Source organism: Dasypus novemcinctus, chromosome 6 (genome assembly GCF_030445035.2).
Source record: "Dasypus novemcinctus isolate mDasNov1 chromosome 6, mDasNov1.1.hap2, whole genome shotgun sequence".
In the NCBI taxonomy this organism is placed as follows: Eukaryota; Metazoa; Chordata; class Mammalia; order Cingulata; family Dasypodidae; genus Dasypus; species Dasypus novemcinctus.
The window spans coordinates 37,099,581-37,119,841 of record NC_080678.1 but is presented as its reverse complement, the minus strand read 5'-3'; the positions used below and the strand labels follow the sequence as shown (position 1 = coordinate 37,119,841).

At 40.0% G+C, this 20,261-nt stretch overlaps 1 protein-coding gene across 41 annotated transcripts in view; it reads left to right on the top strand.

Moving 5' to 3' along the window:
- ARMH3 (armadillo like helical domain containing 3) overlaps nt 1–20,261 on the top strand; it is a 242,166-nt gene that overhangs the window by 36,261 nt on the left and 185,644 nt on the right. For all 41 annotated transcript variants that reach the window (XR_011649010.1, XR_011649011.1, XR_011649009.1 and 38 more), the window contains 6 exons: nt 6,892–6,984; nt 7,729–7,803; nt 7,933–8,019; nt 16,546–16,602; nt 17,894–17,937; nt 19,002–19,062. Coding sequence is in view for 37 of the 41 variants with exons in the window: in XM_071215701.1 (XP_071071802.1) it covers nt 6,892–6,984; nt 7,729–7,803; nt 7,933–8,019; nt 16,546–16,602; nt 17,894–17,937; nt 19,002–19,062 (417 nt within the window). In the remaining 4 variants the exon portion in view is untranslated. The remainder of the gene's footprint in view (nt 1–6,891; nt 6,985–7,728; nt 7,804–7,932; nt 8,020–16,545; nt 16,603–17,893; nt 17,938–19,001; nt 19,063–20,261) is intronic.

Genomic DNA, 20,261 nt, shown 5'->3' with positions numbered 1-20,261 from the left:
AGCTTGGCTGGTAATTTCCCGAAGAGGCTGGCACAGGTCCCCGCAGCTTCCTCCCTGCTGGAGGTGGCGCTGGGGCCTAGGCTAGAACTTCAGTCTGACCTGGATGGGAAGAAGCCGGTCCCTGCCAGCATTGGGATCCTCAGTCTGCCCCACTTCCCCTCGTGCCAGGTGTGGAGTTCAGATGGCGGCTTCCGGCCTCTTTCTGACTTGCACAGGCCTTAAACCTTAGCTCTTCTCAGGGTCATACTGTAGCCCACTGAAATTCCTCCTCATAGCTGAAATTGGTGCCCAACCATCTTTTTTTTTAGATTTATTTTTTATTTTTCTTGCCGCCCCCCCAGTTGTCTGCTCTCTGTGTGTTCTTCTGTGATTGCTTCTATCCTTATCAGTGGTCTGCTCTCTTATGTTCTTCTGTGACCATTTCTATCCTAATCAGCGGCACCGGGTATCTGTATCTCTTTTTGTTGCATCATCTTGCTGCATCATATGTCTGTGTGTGTGGGCACCATTCCTGGGCAGGCTGTACTTTTTTTCGTGCTGGGTGGCTCTCCTTATGGGGCACACTCCTTGCGTGTGGTGTTCCCCTACGTGGGGGACACCCCTGTGTGGCACAGCACTCCTTGTGTGCATCAGCACTGCGCATGGGCGAGCTCATCACATGGGTCAGGAGGCCCTGGGTTTGAACTGAACCTCCCATTTGGTAGGCAGATGCCCTATCCATTCAGCCAACTCTGCTTCCCACATTATTACTGTTAACCACAGTCCATAGGTCACTCCAGTTGTATTTTTCCCATGCTTCCCCCATATTCCCACCATGCTGCAATCAATAGTGATTTACATCTGTTCTAGTTTACAAAGGACACTCTTGCATCTGTACCGTCAACCACAATTCTCATCCACCTCTGGGTTGACTGTGTTATTCAGTCTCTAGGTTATTCTCTAGCTTTCGTTAGTTGGCATTTATATACCTAGACAACCATTTTCAGCCACATTCCCATAAATATCTTAAAGATATTTTCCTACATTTTCTTCTAGGAGCTTTATGGTTTTTCTTTCATATACAGGGTTTTGTCCCCTTTTGAGTTAATTTTAATATAAGGTGTCAGATAGGGGTTGTCTTTCCTTCTTTTGGCTATGGATATATCCAGTTCTCTCAGCATCATTTGTTGAATGGACTGTTCTGCCCAAGCTGGGTGGATTGATAGGCTAGCCAAAAATCACTTGACTCCAGATGTGTGGGTTTGTTTCTGAACCATGAGTTTGGTTCCATTGGTTTATGTGTCTGTCTTTATGCCAGTACCATGCTGTTTTTACTAATGTAGGTAGATAATATGTTTTAAAGTTGGGAAGTGAGAGTCCTCCAACCTCACTTTTCCTTTTTAAGATGTTTCTGGCTATTCAGGACCCTTTACCCTTACAAATAAACTTATGTTTGTGCTTTCCATTTATACAAAAAATGCTGGTGGAATTTTTATTGGGATTGCATTGAATCTGTATATCAATTTGAGTAGAATTGACATCTTAATGATATTTTGTCTTCCAATTTGTGAGCATAGACTGTTCTTCTAATTATTTAGGTCTTTTTTGATTTCTTTTAACAATGAGTATTAGTTTTCTGAATACAAGTGCTTTACATTGTTGGTTAAGTTTTTTCCTGAATATTTGGGTTTTATTTGTCATATTTTATATTCACCACTCCTTTGTCACTTTTAGTTACTTTTGTTGACATAATCTTCATTTCTAGGCTCTCTTCCAAACTTCTCTCTCCTGTCTTTTCTTTTCAGGCTGTAGCACACCTTTTAGTATTTCCTGCAAAGCCAGTCCTTTGGTTATAAACTTTCTCAGTTTCTGTTTATCTGTGAATATTCTAAACTTGCCCTCGTTTTTGAAAGACAATGTTACTGGGTTAAGATTCTTCACTGGAAGTTTTCTCTTGCAGTATCTTAAATATATCATACCACTGTTGTCTTGCCTCCATGGTTTCTTAGGAGAAATCAACACTTAATCTTTTTTTAAAGGATTTATTTATTTCTCCCCCCTCCCTCCCCATTGTCTGCTCTTCATTCACTGTGTTCTTCAGTGACTGCTTCTATCCTTATCAGCAGCACTGGGAATCTGTGTTTGTTTTTGTTGCATCATCATGTTGTGTCAGCTCTCCTTGTGTGTGGAACCATTCTTGGGCAGGCTGCACTTTCTTTTGTGCTGATGGCTCTCCTTACGGGGCATACTTCTTGCGCTTGGGGCTCCTCTACTTGGGGGCACCCCTGTGTGGCAGGGCACTCCTTGCGCGCATCAGCGCTGCACATGGGCCAGCTCCACATGGGTCAAGGAGGCCCGGGGTTTGAACCATGGACCTCCCATGTGGTAGGTGGACGCCCTAGCCATTGGGCCAAGTCTGCTTCCCAGCACTTAATCTTATTCGGTGTCCCTTATATGTTATCCATTGCTTTTCCCTTGCTGCTCTCAGAATTCTCTCTTTGTCTTTGACATTTGACATTCTGATTAGTATGTATCTTGGAGTTGGTCTGTTTGGATTTTTATGGAAGGGAGTAACATCATATTTCTTGGATATGAATATCCATTTCCTTCAATATAGGGTTGGGAAATTTTTACCATTATTTCTTCACATATTCCTTCTGCCCCCTTTCCCTTCTCTTCTCTTTCTGGGACACCCTTAACACATATATGTGCACATCTCTTGGTGTTTAGTTGCCTGAGATCTTGTTCAGTTTTTCCATTCTTTTCTCCATCTCTCCTTTTGTATGTTTGCTTTCTGAGGCCATTTCTTCAAGCTCACCAAGCCTTTCTTTTGCCTCCTCAAATCTGCTATTGTATGATTCCAATGTATTTTTTATTTCATTGATTGCACCTTTCATTCCCATAAGATGTGCTATTTTTCTATTTATGTTTTCAAGTTCTTCTTTGTGCTCATCCAGTGTCTCCTTAATATCCTTAATCTCTTAAGCCATCTCATTGAATTTATTAAGGAGATTTGTTTGAACATCTGTGATTAGTTGTCTCAACTCCTTTATGTCATCTGGAGGCTTATCTTGTTCCTTTAACTGGTCTATATCTTCCTGTTTCTTGGTGTGGATTGGAATTTTTCGTTGGTGTCTTGAAATCTGGTTTACTGAGGGTATTCTGGGTGCAGTTTCTCTCTTTAGTTTAGGGCTTTCTTGCCTTTTCTTCCTTGCTGTTTGTGTAGTAGGAACCAAGGATGTAGTAGATGTAAGCTGTGGAGGCTCAAGTTGTCCTCATTTTCCCAGGGACCAATGAAGTTTCTCCCTATGTTCTCCTTTGCCAGTGATAGGGATAGAGCCATAGCCGTGTGTAATAATCCAACTCATGTAGGCCTAGACCTTCATGCCCCTTTCTTCCCTGCCTGGGGTGGGGATGGAACTGTAGATGTGGGCAGCAATCTATGCCTTGCAGGTCCTAAATGACTGGAATTGCCTGGGTAGACTTCCAGCTATCTCAGTCTGTGTCAGCCAAATATACCTGCAGTTACTTGGAGAGGATGGTGCAGGGCCTACCAGCTTCCTCTCTGCTAGAAGTGGGGCTGAAGCCCTGGCTAGGGCTGCATGCTCATCTGGGTGAAAGAAGCCAGTCTCTACCGTCACTGTGATTTTCAGTCAGCCCGGCTTCCTCTCCTGCCGGGCCGGAGTTAAGAAGGCAGCTACTGGCTTCTTTCTGACTTGGACATGTTCAGAGTTTAGCTGTTCTTAGGATTATACTTTAACCTGCTGAATTTACTAATCAGTAGCTGAAGTTGGTGCCAAACCGTCTCTTCCTCCCCCGATTTTGGTAAGTGGAGCTTCCAATTCCAGCTGCAGAACAGCTCCCAAGGCAGTTTGTTCCTCCAGTGGAGGATGGGCACTGACCTCTGGGGTGTGGAGTGCTCTACTTATGAATCTTCTCTGCAAATGGCAGCCTCCTCCTTCCATCCTTTCAAGGATGTTGCAGGATGCTCTTCTGGTCTCCTGGAGCCCCAAACAGGTACATTAAATAGCTCTGGGTGATTACTAACTGCCCTGTAGCACGAGGTGACTCTAGGAGCACCTTACTCTGCTGCCAACTTGCTGGTTGTTTCTCTAAGTAATCCTCACTGTGGCTTTGATTTACATTTCCCTAGCAACTAACAGTATTGAACATTTTTATATGATTTTTTTTTTTGCCATTTGTACATCTTTTTTGGACAGATGTTCACATTTTTTGCGCATTTTTAGATTGGCTTATTTGTCTTTTTATTGAAAGAGTTCATTATGTATTCCAGATAAAAGTCCCTTATTAGATTTATGATTTGAATATTTGACACTATTTTATATGAATGTTGTTCATAATATGAACTTTGAAGAGTTTGTCTTCTGTTACTAAATTTAAAATAAAGAAATGATATGTGCCAAAGAATCTTTATAGTGGTTAGGTTATTAAGAAAAAGTTATGAATGTGGTTAGGTTATTAAGAAAAAGTTATGAATATGCAATTATGAATACACAAAGATTTAGTACCTAGAGTCACTTTTTATTTCTGTCCCTTTGCAGTCCATATGCATAGTATGGTGAAATCCTAGTATCTCCTTCATTTTAATAGTTCTAACTACTGACTGTGTGCTGATGACTAGTAAATCTATATTTTAGATGAACATCTTCCTGTGAGCCTCAGAATAGTATACCTAAGTACTTGCTGAGTAGATCCAGTCATACATTCCATAAGGACCTCTTGCTTAATATATCCAAAATGGAACTGTTTCTTCTACATCTATTCTTCCTCATTCATTCCCTCTCAGAATTGGAGCACTTGTCTTCTTAGTTCCCCAACCCACTGGGGATATGGAGGCAAATAAGGCATGGCAGCTATCTTCAGGAAACTGATAGATTAGTCCTCATTGTCTCCTTCCCTGCAGGCTTACCACCTTTAAATCTGCCATCCACTGACACCAGAGTGATGTATCTTATACTCAGATCTTTTCTGCTTAAAATCTTTTTTTAGATCCCTATCACGTACAGGATAAAAACTTGTTACTTAACCTTTTAAGATTTCATATTTAGTCCCTATATATGTCTTCAGTTTCATTTCTCAACAATGTACTTCACTCTTTTTTAAGCTTTTTAAAATTGAAGGTTATCATTCATACACGAACATCCATAAACAGTAAGTATAATATAAGTTGTGAATTTACAAAACAAACATGCATATCATCATACAGGGCTCCCATACATTACCCCACCACCAACACCTTGTTTCATTGTGAAACTATTATTACAAACTATGGAAAAGCATCGTCAAAATATTACTGCTAACTGTAGGCAATATCTTATATTTGGTGTATTTTTCCCCCAACCTACCTGGTTAATGACATCCAGTATTATTATTATATACTTGTAGTTCATGAGAGAATGGTCTTGCATTTGTTCTGTTAACTACAATTCATCTTCTACCACAGGATTCAGTGAGTTATACAGTCTGATGCTTTGTGCAGTCCATTTGAAGTGTACGCTCACTGAGTCTCATATTCTTCACAGAGTTGTGCTGTTATCACCTCAGTCAGTTTTAAAATGTTTTCATTACTCGAAAAGGAAACATCCCATACCCTCTTGTACCCCCCTATTTTTGTCCCTTAGAATTAATATAATACCCTAGATAACAAACAGCTTGTATTCCAACCCCATACCTAGGGATATTTTATTCTTCATGTGGCTTTAATCATGCTAATGCCTCTCTGAAATAGGTGACTTCTGATTACCATCTTTTATATATATTTTTGTTATAGTAACCATTGAATTAAAACTAAAATTTTGGGGAGCAGATGTAGCTCAGTGGTTGAGTGCCTGCTTCCCATATAGAAGGTGCCAGGTTCAGTCCCTGGTACCTCCTTACAAAAACAAAATAAAACAAAACAAACAAACAAAAAACTGAAAGTACTTTGAGAGCAAAGGTTATGGTCATATTTTTTCTTGTATTCTTGGAAAGCACACTTTTTATTTAGCAGATCTTAACTTCTTTGTTGAATTAAACTGAATCAGCTTCTTTTGAACCTTCAGCTTGACTTCCCAGCAGGCTGAAACCTTCTACATCCATTCTCCTTCCTCATTTAGTGTAGAATATTTATTTTCTTCTTCCCTCTATTGTGTTGTCTGAGGGTGCCATCATTTCATTAGTTGGGGTTCTCAGACAAGTGATAAACTCCAATCATGTTGTCAACTGAGATTAACCAGGATGGATACAAGCTGGCTTTGTTGGATAGTGCACATGGCCAGTGATAGCCAGTAGCTATGTTTCTTTGTTGTCTATTCAGTATGTGTGTATCAAGTGATATGCTTTCTTTATTAAATAATGAAATTTATATACAATCATTTAACCATTATATTTTCCTTTTTTTACCTTGGAGCAAAAGTTAATGTTCATTCACAGTAACTAATTGTGTTAACCTCTTTTTGTGTTTTTTAGTTATTCTAGTACATCTGCATGATTTTTGCTATTTTATTTTGACTTAATTGTCTCATAAGTGTGTATTTTTAAGCCTCAAATTCTTTTTACAAGAATATAAATTACAAGTAAATAAAACAACCTGTGGTGGGTCCCAGTAAAGATTTATTTTTTATTTAAAGGTTTGTGTGGGGATTATAAACAGCAAGTATTTATTTGGTAGAATAGTGTATTCTTTATTATTCTGTGCAGCTGTTCTAAAGCATTTTTTCCCCCAAATTAACTAGACTTTGAAGTTACCCTTGACTTTGTCTAATTTTGCAAGGCCTAAGGACTATGGGAATGACGTAGTTGCTCCTTTGTATGTTATTCACATTACCTTGTGTAATGTAACCCAGAGTTGGGCAAAGATAGGGTTTAGATGAGAGGTGATATGATTTAGTACTTAACGGTTCTCTTTCTCAGAACTTGATGGAGAGTTTGGATACATTGCTATGTGCAGAAGGTTCTGAAAGTCTGAAGAGTTTATGTTTGAAACTTCTCCTTTGCTTAGTGACCGTAAGTGACCTTTCATTTCTTTGTCAAGGGAATTAATTGACAGCAGGGGCAAGCATATTTGAATACTTGAGCCAAAGTTAGAAGGGAAAAGAGAAAATAGGAAGTTCTCTACTTGGGTATTACATTGCTCCCTAGTGAATGAATGTATAGAAAGAAGGTAATTGCATGGGTGTCCTGGAAGTTGCTCTTTGGAGCAGCTGCTGGCACTTTTTAGCCTGTAGGGCATGGGATATTTGTCACTTAGAGGTACATGCCAAGAGAATTGTACTTTTCTGGATTTTCAGGTTTGCCTTTCTCATCAGGAAGAAGTTCTTGCAATTCTGAAAATTTGTATAATTGTTCTGGTTTTGATTTTATAGCTGGAAGTTAGCTTGCACTTTCTAGAGGGAGGAAGGCAGGGTGTTGTTCATTTACTTCAGATGATTCCCTTTCTTTGCCACCAATGGAAGACTTCTGGCTTCATAAATCTTTTCCTGCATTTTTGAGGAGTGAAACTCAAGAAACTGTAGCACATGCTTGTGTAGGGATATGAGAGAAACGAGAAGTTTAAATATTTAGAATGTTTTCATTTGCTAATTTCCTTCTCTTCTAGTGTTTGTTTATTCAGGTTCTGGTGGCTTCGGGGGTGTATGTAAAGACCTACTTCAGTATCTTGTAGAATCTTGGAGATGCTAGGGAAGGAGATATACATGCAATACCAGAGTGCCTCAGAACAGATTTTAAAAATTCTTTTATTGCATTCAGGTGACAGATAACATCAGCCAGAACACTATCCTGGAGTATGTAATGATCAACAGCATATTTGAAGCAATTTTACAGGTAGGTCAATTCCCTTTCATCTCTTTCTTTTTTTTTGTATAACCACCTCCTCAGATCTTCATTCTCTATACCCATGAACCAGGAATACACTGTTCCTGCACTGTTATGCATTTCTGGTTCTTGTTACAGATACTCTCCCACCCCCCGAGTCGTAGGGAGCATGGGTATGATGCTGTTGTCCTCTTAGCTTTGCTGGTCAACTATAGAAAATATGAGGTGAGTGGGCCCCTTAATGGACAGCTGTTATTTCCTGTAGTAATCTTCCTAAATGGGCTTTGCTTAATGTAGGAGATAAGCTCTTGGAAATAGTATATGGATTAATTTTGATAAACCAAATCCTAAAAATCCTGTATTAAATGAATCAGGCAGGGTATCACTGTTTAAAGGAATCATATGGCCAAACTTCCTTTAATGTTGTAGTTCCCAAATCCAGCTGATTATTAGGAACTTTTAAAAAGGATGACTGAGTTGAACTCTGGACACACTGAATTGGAATCTCTTGGGGGTTTAACCTGGGATTCTTTTTTTTTCCTTTTTAAAATATTTCCCTATTGAGGGTGATGATTAGCTAGGATTGGGAATTACTGACCTAGTATGTCTGTTTTAAAAGATTGGATTTTCGTATATTGGATTTCCTTGATGTGGTCCATTGTTTAAATATCATTGGTCTTAAATTCTTGCTGATTTTAATGAAAAACTGAAGACAGAGCCTTATCCATACCATTTTTGGAGTTTTCTTGACCCTGAATTATTCAGGGTATACATTTATAGGTTTTTGAGATAAAGAACAGAATCCATAGATTTATGCTTGGGCTGGTGAATATCCTTGATTCCCCTCAAAAGGCAGGATATACAGAAAAGGAAGGAGGAAAGACCTCATTGGGGATTGCTTTGGAGAGGACTGGGGAGCATTTGACATTGTACCTAGGACTCACTCAACCCAGAAATCAGGAACTGCATGGAGTCATGGAGAGACTTTCTTCCCCTATGTAGCAGTGCTATGAGAAATGGGCCAGCTAGAAAGAGGGTGTTTTTTTAATTAAAAAAATTCTTTTTTATATCAATGTAGTTTTTATATCAAGATAAAAACTACAGTAACAATAAGTCTGCTTTAGTCATTTGTTACACTCCCTCCTTATTTTTGTTCATTCCTCAACCTTGAGGGATTTGGGACTATATCCCCTCTGACTGCTTCAGGCTGTGAAGAGACATAGATATGCAGAGGAATGGACTTGTTTTGCTTGTAGTTGAAGATACTCCTTGTTTTTGGAGTGAGGCTGGTCTGATAGCATCATTTTGTTTAGTTGTACAGGGCAGGCCAAAAGAACTGGCGTGTAGGAGTTGGTCGCTTATCTGCTGGGTTTCGGGGCTCAACGAACATAGTAACAATCCGCAGGCTTTAAGTCTCTGAGAAATATACTTGCTTCTTGTATAAAGTTCTTCTTCTCTTGTTTGTTTTTTCCCTAAAGATGAGGCTTTGACTTGTAGCTGGCTGCATGTACTTTCAGAAAAGCCTCAGAGTAAAACAGTATAAGTGACAAAGAAATTTTGGTTGTTTCCATGACAGCTAACATTTTTTTAAGAATAAAATAGACTATTTTAAATTCTGAGCTTCTGGATATGATTACTGACTTAGTGACTTTTGATATGAGTCCTATTCAGCTTTATTTGGCCAGATTGAAAGTGATGGCAACACAAAATATGAAGCTTATTATTTTTAAAAAAAATTATTTATTTATTTATTGTTTTTAGGAGGTATCAGGGAATTGAACCTGGTACCTTGTACATGGGAAGCTGGCACGCAACCACTGAGCTACACTTGCTTCCCATGAAGCTTTTTCATAATAGGAAGGATATGGAAGACAAGGATTCTGTGAGAAAGGAATATTTAAGGAGAGACTAGAATATGTGGAGCAATGTTAATGTGTGTTATAAATTTCAGGAACTAATTGCTTTTACTGCCTTGGAGGAACTGAGGGGTAGTGTGTAGAGCTATTAGTAAATCTGTAATTTATCACCATCACCTGTTTTACTGGTGATCTGAAAGAACTGGCATGGTAGCCGTTTTGATCTCTGTCATGTGTCATAGCCTCTGCAGCCTTATTATAGCAGCTAGAGAAATAGCTGAAGAAAAATGCTGAGGATAGTTAAAGAGAGTTAAGTTATATATGACAGGAATGTGCTATCATTAGTAATGAATATTTTCAGAACATTCTGCTGGATGCAGGCCACATTGAGGCAATGCTTGGCTTTTCTGAATGTGAACTGAACCCTGGCTCAGCCCAGTAGAGCTCTCTGAAATATCACCTTGAAAAATTGGACATGGTCAAGGAACTGGAGAAAGTAATATTTCTGGAGTAAGGTATGCATCTCTAGTCTGTCAGACTAATATAGCAGACAAGGGCAAGCTGGTGGGCATAATTTATCTGGGCTTTGCAGCTTTCGATATAAGTCACTTACCAGAGACCGTTAAGGAAGCCTGGTGACCATGGAGCAGCAAGGTTTTTGATAGGAACATGAGGAATTCCAGATGAACATATCAAAACCAAAAACTGGTGAAATTTTGTACAAACTAGCATGAAGGGGTATGTGCAGGAGAGATCAGCATTCTAGCTACCCATGACCAATGAATAGGATAAGTTTTAACCTATTCAGAAAGGTACAGAGGATACCAGAGAGGCTAGGTAAACAGCTAATCACTGAGAAGGCAAGTAAAATGTTGAACTTAAGGAACAGAAGGAATAGAAGTGATAGAAAAGATACTTGCATTCCATTTTGGTCATTCTATTAAAGAGATAGAGGAGCAGTAAAAATTGTCTATGGAAAAGCAATGAAAATAAGTGTAGCTTAGATCACATAAATGTCTGATCCTATTAATTAGAGTGATTTGGGAAGAGTTTATACTTCTGTCTTGTGGATGAAAAGTAGATTTGCCTAGCACAACAGGTATATAATTTTAAAGAGAATCAATGTCTAGTAGAATAGAAATTTTCACAGGATTACAATCCTGGCCTTCCAGACTGGCCAAGTCACTTGAGATGAAGTGACTCAGGCCCCAACTGTTACTGCCCTAAGTATGAGATTTCTCAGAAATTACTAAGTTGTTCACGTCTAGTTGGAAGTTTTTCTTTTCTTTTATTCTCTTTTTTTCCTAAAGAGTTTTCTTTCCTTTGAATATGATGATAACATCAAAGGAGAATAAAATACACCTTTCAGTCATTGAGCCTTGCCATATACCAGATACTGTGCCAAGGATTTTACATGTGTTATTTCATTTAAGATTTGTAGCAACCACAGGGAAGAAAATATTATTCTCATTTGACAAAGAAGAAATTGAAGCTTAGGTTAATTAATGTGCATAACTAACTTGTCACAATTAGTAAGAAGAGGAGCTAGAGCTCAACTCCTGCTAAAGTACATGCTAGTCTTGGTAATCAGATGATCCTTATTAACACCTAAAACAGTCTATTCTTGGTATGATGATAAGTGTTGGGGATTGAATTATGTCCCCTACAAAAGACGTGTTCAAGTCATTGTTTTGTATTAGATCTGGTTAAATTTTTTTTTAAAGATTTATTTATTTATTTATCCCCCACCCCGTTGTCTGCTCTCTTTGTCCATTTGCCACATGTTCTTCTGTGACTGCTTCTATCCTTATCAGTGGCACCGGGAATCTGTTTCTTTTTGTTGCGTCATCTTGTTGTGTCAGCTCTCTGTGTGCGCGGCGCCATTCTTGGGCAACCTGCACTTTCTTTCGCGCTGGGCGGCTCTCCTTACAGGGTGCACTCCTTGAGCATGGGGCTCCCCTATGTGGGGGACACCCCTGTGTGGCAGGGCACTCTTGCATGCATCAGCACTGTGCATGGGCCAGCTCCACATGGGTCAAGGAGGCCCGGGGTTTGAACCGTGGACCTCCCATGTGGTAGGCGGACACCCTATCCATTGGGCCAAGTCAGCTTCCCATGGTTAATTTTTTATTCATGATAACCTACATTCACACTCTACATTCCTAAGATTTACATCCTAGAGAGCATATTGTATTTACATGCAGTGGACAGTCCAAGATAAATGCAAACCACCGCTCTGTGAGAACTGATTTGTTTCAAATGAAATTAAATACATAATAATCTTACCTCCCCCTTGTGACACACATAGTAAAAACTCTCTTCCTTCTTTTAAGGATATAAAATTGCATTGGTAACTGTGCTGATTAATTAACAATTACGTTGGAAACATTTAAAACCTGAAAGGCGAGCCCAAATATGCCTGAGTGCTCACATGACTACACTGGAATTACGTGTGATACCACAGCTCCAGTGGTTAGCACTGCATAATTGCAGTGCTCGGAGCGAAGGATGCCAGTTGTGGGCTTTTGATTGGAAGCCACGCTTGCCCTTGGCAGAGAGTCTTTTCCATTTCCTCCCATAGCTCCTTGACCATACCCTATGGACAATTAGGAGGTTTTGTTACTGTTGTTGGTAATTTTTTTTGTCTTTTGTTTACATTTCTTATGATTTTTAAGAGGAAAAAAATCTTTGGCCCATTTAGGTAGGATGTTAATATGTAAGTGCCATCCTCTCCTTCAGTAGTTCAGCCCTTGTTTCTGTGTTACTGGAATGCAGAACTCTTAAGGAGGCAAGTCCAACAAGAACAAAGTGGTCAGAAAAATAAATGCACAGTTAAAAAGGAGACAATTAAGCATGTCATGACAGCTTCAAAGGCAGTGGGAATTCATTTATGATACTTTGTTTTTGTATTAATACTGAAGATGACTCAGTGCATAATTACTTTTTGGTCAGCCAGACTTTTTTTTTTTAAGATTTATTTATTTATCCCCCCACCCGCCATTATCCATTCTTTGTGTCTATTTGCCATGCATTCTTCTGTGTCTGCTTGTCTTCTCTTTAGGCAGCACCAGGAATCGATCCTGGGACCTTGTGGAGTGGGAGAAAAGTGCTCAATTTCTTGAGCCACCTCAGCTCCCTGGGTTGCTGCATCTCATTGTCTCTCCTCTGTGTCTCTTTTGTTGCATCATCTTGCTGCGTCAGCTCTCTGCTCGGCCCAGCCCTCCTGCATGGGCCAGCACTCCTCTCCGGCTAGCACTCAGTGTGGGCCACCTCTCTGCTTGGGCCAGCTTGCCTTTACCAGGAGGCCCCAGGAATCAAATCCTGGACCTCCTGTATGGTAGGTGGGAGCCCAATCACTTGAGCCACATCTGCTTCCCTCAGGCAGACTCTGATCACAAGGACAGGCTGTGTGGAAACCTAGCACCCATAACTTGCAAGATTTCAAAGATATTTCCGTATTGTTCCCATCACCCCTCTTCCTTTGGATTTGGGGGAGAAGGGAGAAGGAAGCTGAGCTGGCATGACCATCCTGTGTTTACTCTTTTCTCTTACTCCTTTCTCAGGGGCCAATATCAAGTTCTTCTTACCATCCCTTTGGGCACATATTATTTTATTCTTCAGCGAATTCCCCCCCCACACATAATATTTGGCCATCATCCCTTGCCCCCCATTTCTAATTTGTGCCAGTTTGTGGCTTAATTATAAAAGGAAGGCATTTCAAGTGGGCGAAGCCAGTACAGCTATCCTCGTAAGAGGGCTGGTCTTACTGTGGGTAGGGGAAAACCAGAGGAAAAGGTTTATTTAGGGGCATCCATACTCAGTTAAATTGGGAAGGGAGTAATATAAAATTCAACCTAAAGACTTTAGAGAAATAAAGAAGTCTTTCCTACAGTCTCCCTTGCTTCTGGAACCTTTTGTTTTTAAGGCACTGGGTTTTGAATATGGGTAAGCCTTTTAAAGCTAGAGATGTAGCATTCTACTTGCTTAAAATACGGAGAGGCAAAACAGACCGCCAAACCTGACAACAACGGAGCTAGCCACAGAGGCAAGGTCCTGTTTCCAAAAGCACAGAATTCTCAGTTAGTGCATTACACAGGGTTAGGTGTAATTGTTAACATCAGCAGGTTGAACAACCCTTTCTTCTTTGAACAAAGTAAATGCTTCCCCTGCTCCAGTCATTAAATGCTCTTAGGTACCAGTGTTTGCTCACGGCTGAGGAAGCATGCCGTTTTCTTTTCCTATATACAGGAAGTCACAGCTCCACTAATTACTTAATTAATTCAACACCATTTTGATCCCTTATTAAGTGCAAGCCAATGCAAAGACTTTAGGGGGACTTTATGAAAGGTTCATGAAGTTAGGACATACCTAGAAGTATCAGGGTTACATCTCACATGGTGGAGCCTAGTATTCTAGAAAAACAAAAACACCAAACCCTTTATGGAAGGAAAAGTCTGAGTTTTTAAAGAGCAGTTTTTCGTCTTGAACAACCATCAGGATTAATACCTTTTTTTTTTCCATTTGGTTTGTATTAGAAGAGTTCATTTTCCTTTATAGCAGCTCTAAGGGAATTACTTTTTGGAATTAGAACTGATGCCATACAAACTGATGTTGTCAACCATTGCCTGTTTCAGTTTCTTTCCAGAGTGATGTGAATCTTTCTCAGGGCAAGAAAACTTGGAAGATATTAATATATGGAAATCGAAGAGGTTCTCCCCCATAAGAATGTATGAAATGCCATAGCCACTATCAGCAACTGGTCCAAAGCCACCTCCACTGGACCTTTGAAGATGTTATTAGTTTAGGTGTGGACTCATTTTTGTGAACAGGATCTTTGAAGATCTTATTTAGATGAGACCAAAATGAATCAGGGTGGGTCTTAATCCACATGATTGGAATTCTTAGAAGGCAGAAGAAATTTGGACACAGCCAGACAAAAGAAGTGAGAAGTCAGAGGAGCTGACACAAGGTGCAAGAGATGCCATGTGTAAGAGAATTGCGAGAACACTGTAGAAACAAGCCCTGCCATTATCTTGATGTTGAATTTCTAGCTTCCAAAACTGTGAGATAAATTTCCACTGTTTAAACCAGCCCATTGTGTGATGGTTGTCATAGTAGCCTTGGGAAATAAGTCAGTGAGTGACTAGGACTTTAGGGAATTATGCCAAGGAAGAGTGGCCCGCTCCTTCTAGTGTTATTCTTATTATGGTCGCATCTCTGGGTCAGCTTACTATTTTGTTTTTTCTTAAGATTTATTTATTTATCCCCCCCTCCCCATTGTCTGCTGTTTGTGTCCATTCACTGTGTGTTCTTCTGTATCTACTTGTATTCTTATTGGGCGGCACTGGGGATCTGTGTATCTTTTTGTTGTGTCATCTTGTGTGTCAGCTCTCCGTGTGTGGCACCACTCCTGGGCAGGCTGTGGTTTCACACGGGGCGGCCCTCCTTGCACAGGGGCCACTCCTTGAGTGGGGGGCACCCTTATGTGGGGGCATCCCTGTGTGGGCCGGCACTCCTTGTATGCAGCAGCAATGTGTGTAGGCCAGCTCACCACACGAGCCAGGAGGCCCTGCGTATCGAACCCTTGGATCTCCTATATGGTAGGTGGACGCTCTATCTGTTTAGCCATATATGCTTCCTCTGACTATTGATTTTCTTTTCCAAGGATCCACTTGCATTGGATCTTATCTGAAGTCTATGGCAGTAGCAGGATTTGATGTTGGTTATAGGAAGAAGTTTTAAGAGCATTTCTTTTGTCAGTTCAAGTGCCAAATGGAATGGGTTTTACCTCTTTGAGTTGTGTTGTTGAAAACGTTGGAAACATTTGTGTTAAGAAAGCAAAGCTGTCTCTTTTTTTCTATTCCCAATTGTCATGTGAAAGATACCCTCAGAAACTTGATTAAATAAGGTCTGTGTAGGGGGTTAGCCTTTCACTTGGGCTTCCAAGTTTCTCAGTAATGAGTTTTCCTTGTAGTTATAATAACTGCCAATCTGAGAGCTGTCGTTCCTTATTTCCTTTGGGTTAGAATAGGTGCCTAATCCATATGAGGTCTTTCCTCACATCCCATAGGTGGGATGTTTTCAAGGTGAGTAGGTCATTGGTTCTCACTTGTAGGAGATAGCCCAGCTGATGAATGAATTTAAATATATGTCTATTTCCATATGCTGCCCAGCTGGGATTGGGTTTCAAAAAACTCAAGAAATCTTCCAGTGCTGTAAGTGATGGGACAATCATTAAATCCCAGTGTCCTGACCAGATTTTAGTTTGGGTAATTACATCCTTTTTTTCAGTCTCCCCTGCAGTGTTATTTGGGTATCAGCTTCATAAATGGCCTCTCTGGCTGTTAAGCAGCTGCCACTTTCCACCCCAAGGTGGCTTTGTTTTACGGGTGGGTGAATCAGTCTTGAGTATAGTTTGTGAAATGGTTAGTAAGTCTTTGGGATGAGAATATAAGTTAGCAACTTATAAATATGTGCCTTATGGCAAAGCAGCTTTTATGTCCCCCAAAAGACAGCTATTCCCATAGGCTCAGCAAATTAATGGCAGGGTAGGACAAAATGAGTTTGTGGAGTGTTCACTTCCTAGCAACAAATAAGCAGGAGAATTGGGAGGGAGTGGGATGTCAAACATAGGCCTGAGCTGATTCATCCTAGAGGAAAGTGCAGGTAGAAAAGAACTGGAGTGTGTTTGTTGATGTATGTGTGCATGCTTGCTGAACATCCATACAGAGTGAGGGATTTACTGGAAGTGGGGAGAGTCAACTGGCAAGATGCATTGGACCTGGGTATCAGGAGTGTCATTTTAGAGAGAGGGCCTTATAGAAGTATTTTTGTTAACCCTTTATAGCTTTCTTAACTAGGTCACACTCACCTTGAGTCTAATCTTATTTAACAGTCTGTGAACCCTTATATTGTGAAGCTGTCCATTGTGGATGATGAAGCCACGCTCAATGTGAGTATTTGATTCCCTGTGTATTATCTTAGTTATTGGCTCTGGATTCAGTAGACCTTTAGAACAGAGAACAGAAAGCTATTGTGTTTATTTCTTCTGTCTATAAAAAGGGAATTGGTATTTCTTTTTAGAGCTTTCAGGACTTAGTCTTACAGTCATGGAGGGAAGGTTTGAGGGGACATTTACTTGTTAATCATGATAAAATGATTGGTTAAATTTCATATTATAGTATATTGAGGTTGATTATCCTACAGAGTCAATAAGTTACATTTCTAAGAATAAGAAAGCCCAGATGACTAAATGACGGGAGATTCCTGCTTGTAGAACTAGCCAGATAGTATTTATAGGCTGACTTGGTGACACTGAAACATGGAGGATCATAGATATATGATTTGGCTCAGAAAGTTTGGAAAATAATATCTGATCTCTGAATAGGAGAAAATGTCAAATAAAGAAGATGACAGTTGTCTGGCTTTATTCCCTTTCCCTTCTCTTTTCATTTCTTCCTCTCTCCTTTACATAAAAAATGCACACATTTCATCATTGTGGCCTTAGTTGATCTTTGTGTTAGGCTTAAGAGGTTCCAGGAATTAATGAGTCACTTTAACATTTATTGTTTGCTTCTCCCCTTTATCCTCATGTTTTCCTGTGGCCTTAAAGAGAGAGCTGGGAGCCGAGGTCGCTCAAGTGATTGGGTGCCTCCCTCCCACATGGGAGGTTCCTGGGTTCAGTGCCTAGTGCCTCCCAAAAAGAAGACAAGCACCCAATGAACAGACAAAAAGAGCAGACAGTGAGCACAAACAACGAGGGTTGTGGTGGGGGGCAGGGGCAGGGAGGAGAAATAAAATGAATCTTTAAAAAAAAAGAGAGAGAGGCTTGTTTATACACACACCTTCATTTAGCATGAGACTCATTGCCACATTTATTGTGGCTGTTTTAGAGACACGTGAGGGCTTTTAGTTTGAGGGTTCTAACTCTGTCTTCTCTTTTGCATGAAAATGATTCCAGTGAAACTGTTAGTGATCTGGGCTGATCTGTTTTACCCCATGTTATTCTGTTTTTATTTTATCTGGGAATGTTAGTTAGATAATTAAATCAGAATAATCTTTCCAAAGAAGTTCCTTTTGGTGCTTTGACATTCCCTGTCTCTCAGAATTTATTTCGTCAGCTTCCAGACAAAACTTCTTGGGCTTGGACCAGTTGAGTATAGTCAGTGTTTTCCCTGGCCTAGCATCCCCTCCTCCCCCAAGGCTGCTTACTTATTTCACTTGTGTTGTTTTTTCTTTTCTAGGGAATGGGGCTTGTAATTGCTCAGGCTTTATCTGAATATAACAGGTAAGTTCACCTTCCCACAAGAGAAGGGTCTAATTTTCATATGAATTAGTTGAGTAGGAAACAATTCCTACTCAGCTAATATGAATTAGAGTTCTTGGGTAAACTTTCCTTATCTATTTCAGAAGAATATTCAGAGGTATAGCTGCTGCTGCAGAGCTATTTGCTCTAGCTTAGCTTAATGGTTTTAGCAAGGGTTGTTTCTAACAGCAGGGGAAAAGCAGTCACTACGTTAGTGTCCATCGTTTGCCTAAGAAATTAGGCACCTCCATTTGCAAGCTTTGGTACTTTATTGCAGAGCATTTTAAGTAGATTTCCAACTACCAGTTTAACGGACTGTATCATACAAATGTCATTTTCTGTGTGAGAAAAGGTTATGAAGCACTGCTTTTTTTGTACTCTTAAAAAAAACCCAAAAACTTTGTTAGCGCTCATTTGACAGATGCTTCTTTTTCTTCAGAAATTAACTGCAACTTCCCAGACTCTCTGTCTGTTCTGGGGTTTTCTTCATGTGATGGTTGCCTACCCTCTTGCTATGGATGGGGTAGGATCTGTTATTCAATGAATGGAGACTACAAGTGTCCCTAATCCTGAGAAAAGTCTGGCAGAAAATCTCTTGCTCCTTTCCAGACTTTTCTCACACAGAATTGGATGTTGGAACTTTTAAGTTGGTCCTATCTCCACAAGTAGTTTCCTCCTTTCACCTTCAAAAACAAACAATATTTTCACTGTTGAAGCCTTAAAGTAATTTCACTGTCACACTTTTTCAAGTAGTAGTCTGTTTCATAAATAACTGGATCAACCATAGTTAGAGCAGTTTCATACTTTTGCAGTGTGCTTTCTAAGTCTTTCCCAAAGTAGCCAGGCATTTTGGTATACACAACCTTCAGAGCAGATGGATGTCTCTTAGCTTGCAGGGGAAACTGCAGAGGCTAGATTGTTGCAATGCTTTTGTGGTTTGGAGTCAGTGAATTCAAAGAGTGCTTTGTCTTGATTACCTGGAATGCCAAGAACAAGGACATATTCGATAAGTAATGCTAAAGCTAAATTTAATTCTTTTTGTTCAGGCAATATAAAGACAAGGAGGAAGAACACCAGAGCGGCTTTTTCTCTGCTTTAACAAACATGGTAAACCTTACTTGTTTTTTTCCTTCTGCTCAGAAATACATAAAGTTGCAAGGGCAGATGTTTGAGGGGATGGCATGATGAGGGGAGAGAGGCTGTTCAGAACATATTTTATTGAGAGCTGTATCTCCTTTAATGATTTATATAACCAAATGAGATAGGGAAAAGGAGAGCTTTGATTTCTCTGGGACTGAATTTTTAAAATTAGTTTTTAAAGGCTGAAGGAAAGTTACACATTAAGTCAGACTTTGGCTTCCTAAAGGATTGTCCCTATTTGGGGACTGACTCTGTAGAACACAGAGTAGGAAGGTTTAGATCTGAGTGCTTTTGCTATTTGCTGTGGCTACTTGATTCCTCATAGCTGGCCCAGGAGTCAACTGATTGGTACAGTGGATCTGAGACACTCCTCTAAAGGTTTAGGGTCTGGACCTGAAAGATCTGAAGTTTAGGAAAGTTATTGGTCCTGTTTGTAAGACTCCAGAGCAAAGTTTCTTAACCTTAGCACCACTGGCATTTTAGTCTAAATAATCTGGTACTAATCTTTTAAGAGATAAATCTCTGTGTGTTTCTTTATAAAGGGCCTCAAATGCAGACAAATTTCAGAAGGTCAGTATTCCTTGGTGTTAGTATCCAAGTAATCAGTCCTAGCGCAAGACGATTTTTGAGTTCACTGCAAGAAACAGAATTCATCCCCCTCAATCCCCAAGAAAGAGGCAGTTTTGTTCTCCCGCCCCCCATGCCTATGCATGTTTTGCTTCTCCCTTCTCAGAAAAGGACCTGATAAACTCTTTACTCTGAAGCATAAATGATTAAAATTTCTCACAGTTACTGGAGCAGAATGAGTTCTGTATTGGTGTTTGATTAGGAAGTAGATATAATTATATTGCAAATCCCAGGGATCTTTTCCTTTCAGCCAAGGAGAAGCATCTTTGTACCAAACAAATGAAGCTCCAGCTGCAGAAGTTTGGGCATCAGTAAGGAAGTAGGTAAGGAAGCAGGTGTAGCTCAGTGATTGAGTGCCTGCTTCCCATGTACAAGGTCCTGGGTTCAGTCACAGTGCCTCAAAAAAAAAAGTAAGCAGTAGAAGAGGTATTTTTAGAGGGGTAAGTGTCTTTCTTAATGTTCTGCTATCACTCAATATTAGAGGCTGCCCACTCCATTTTCCTATTTGGCTGCTCTGGCTAGGACACAAACTAAAATTT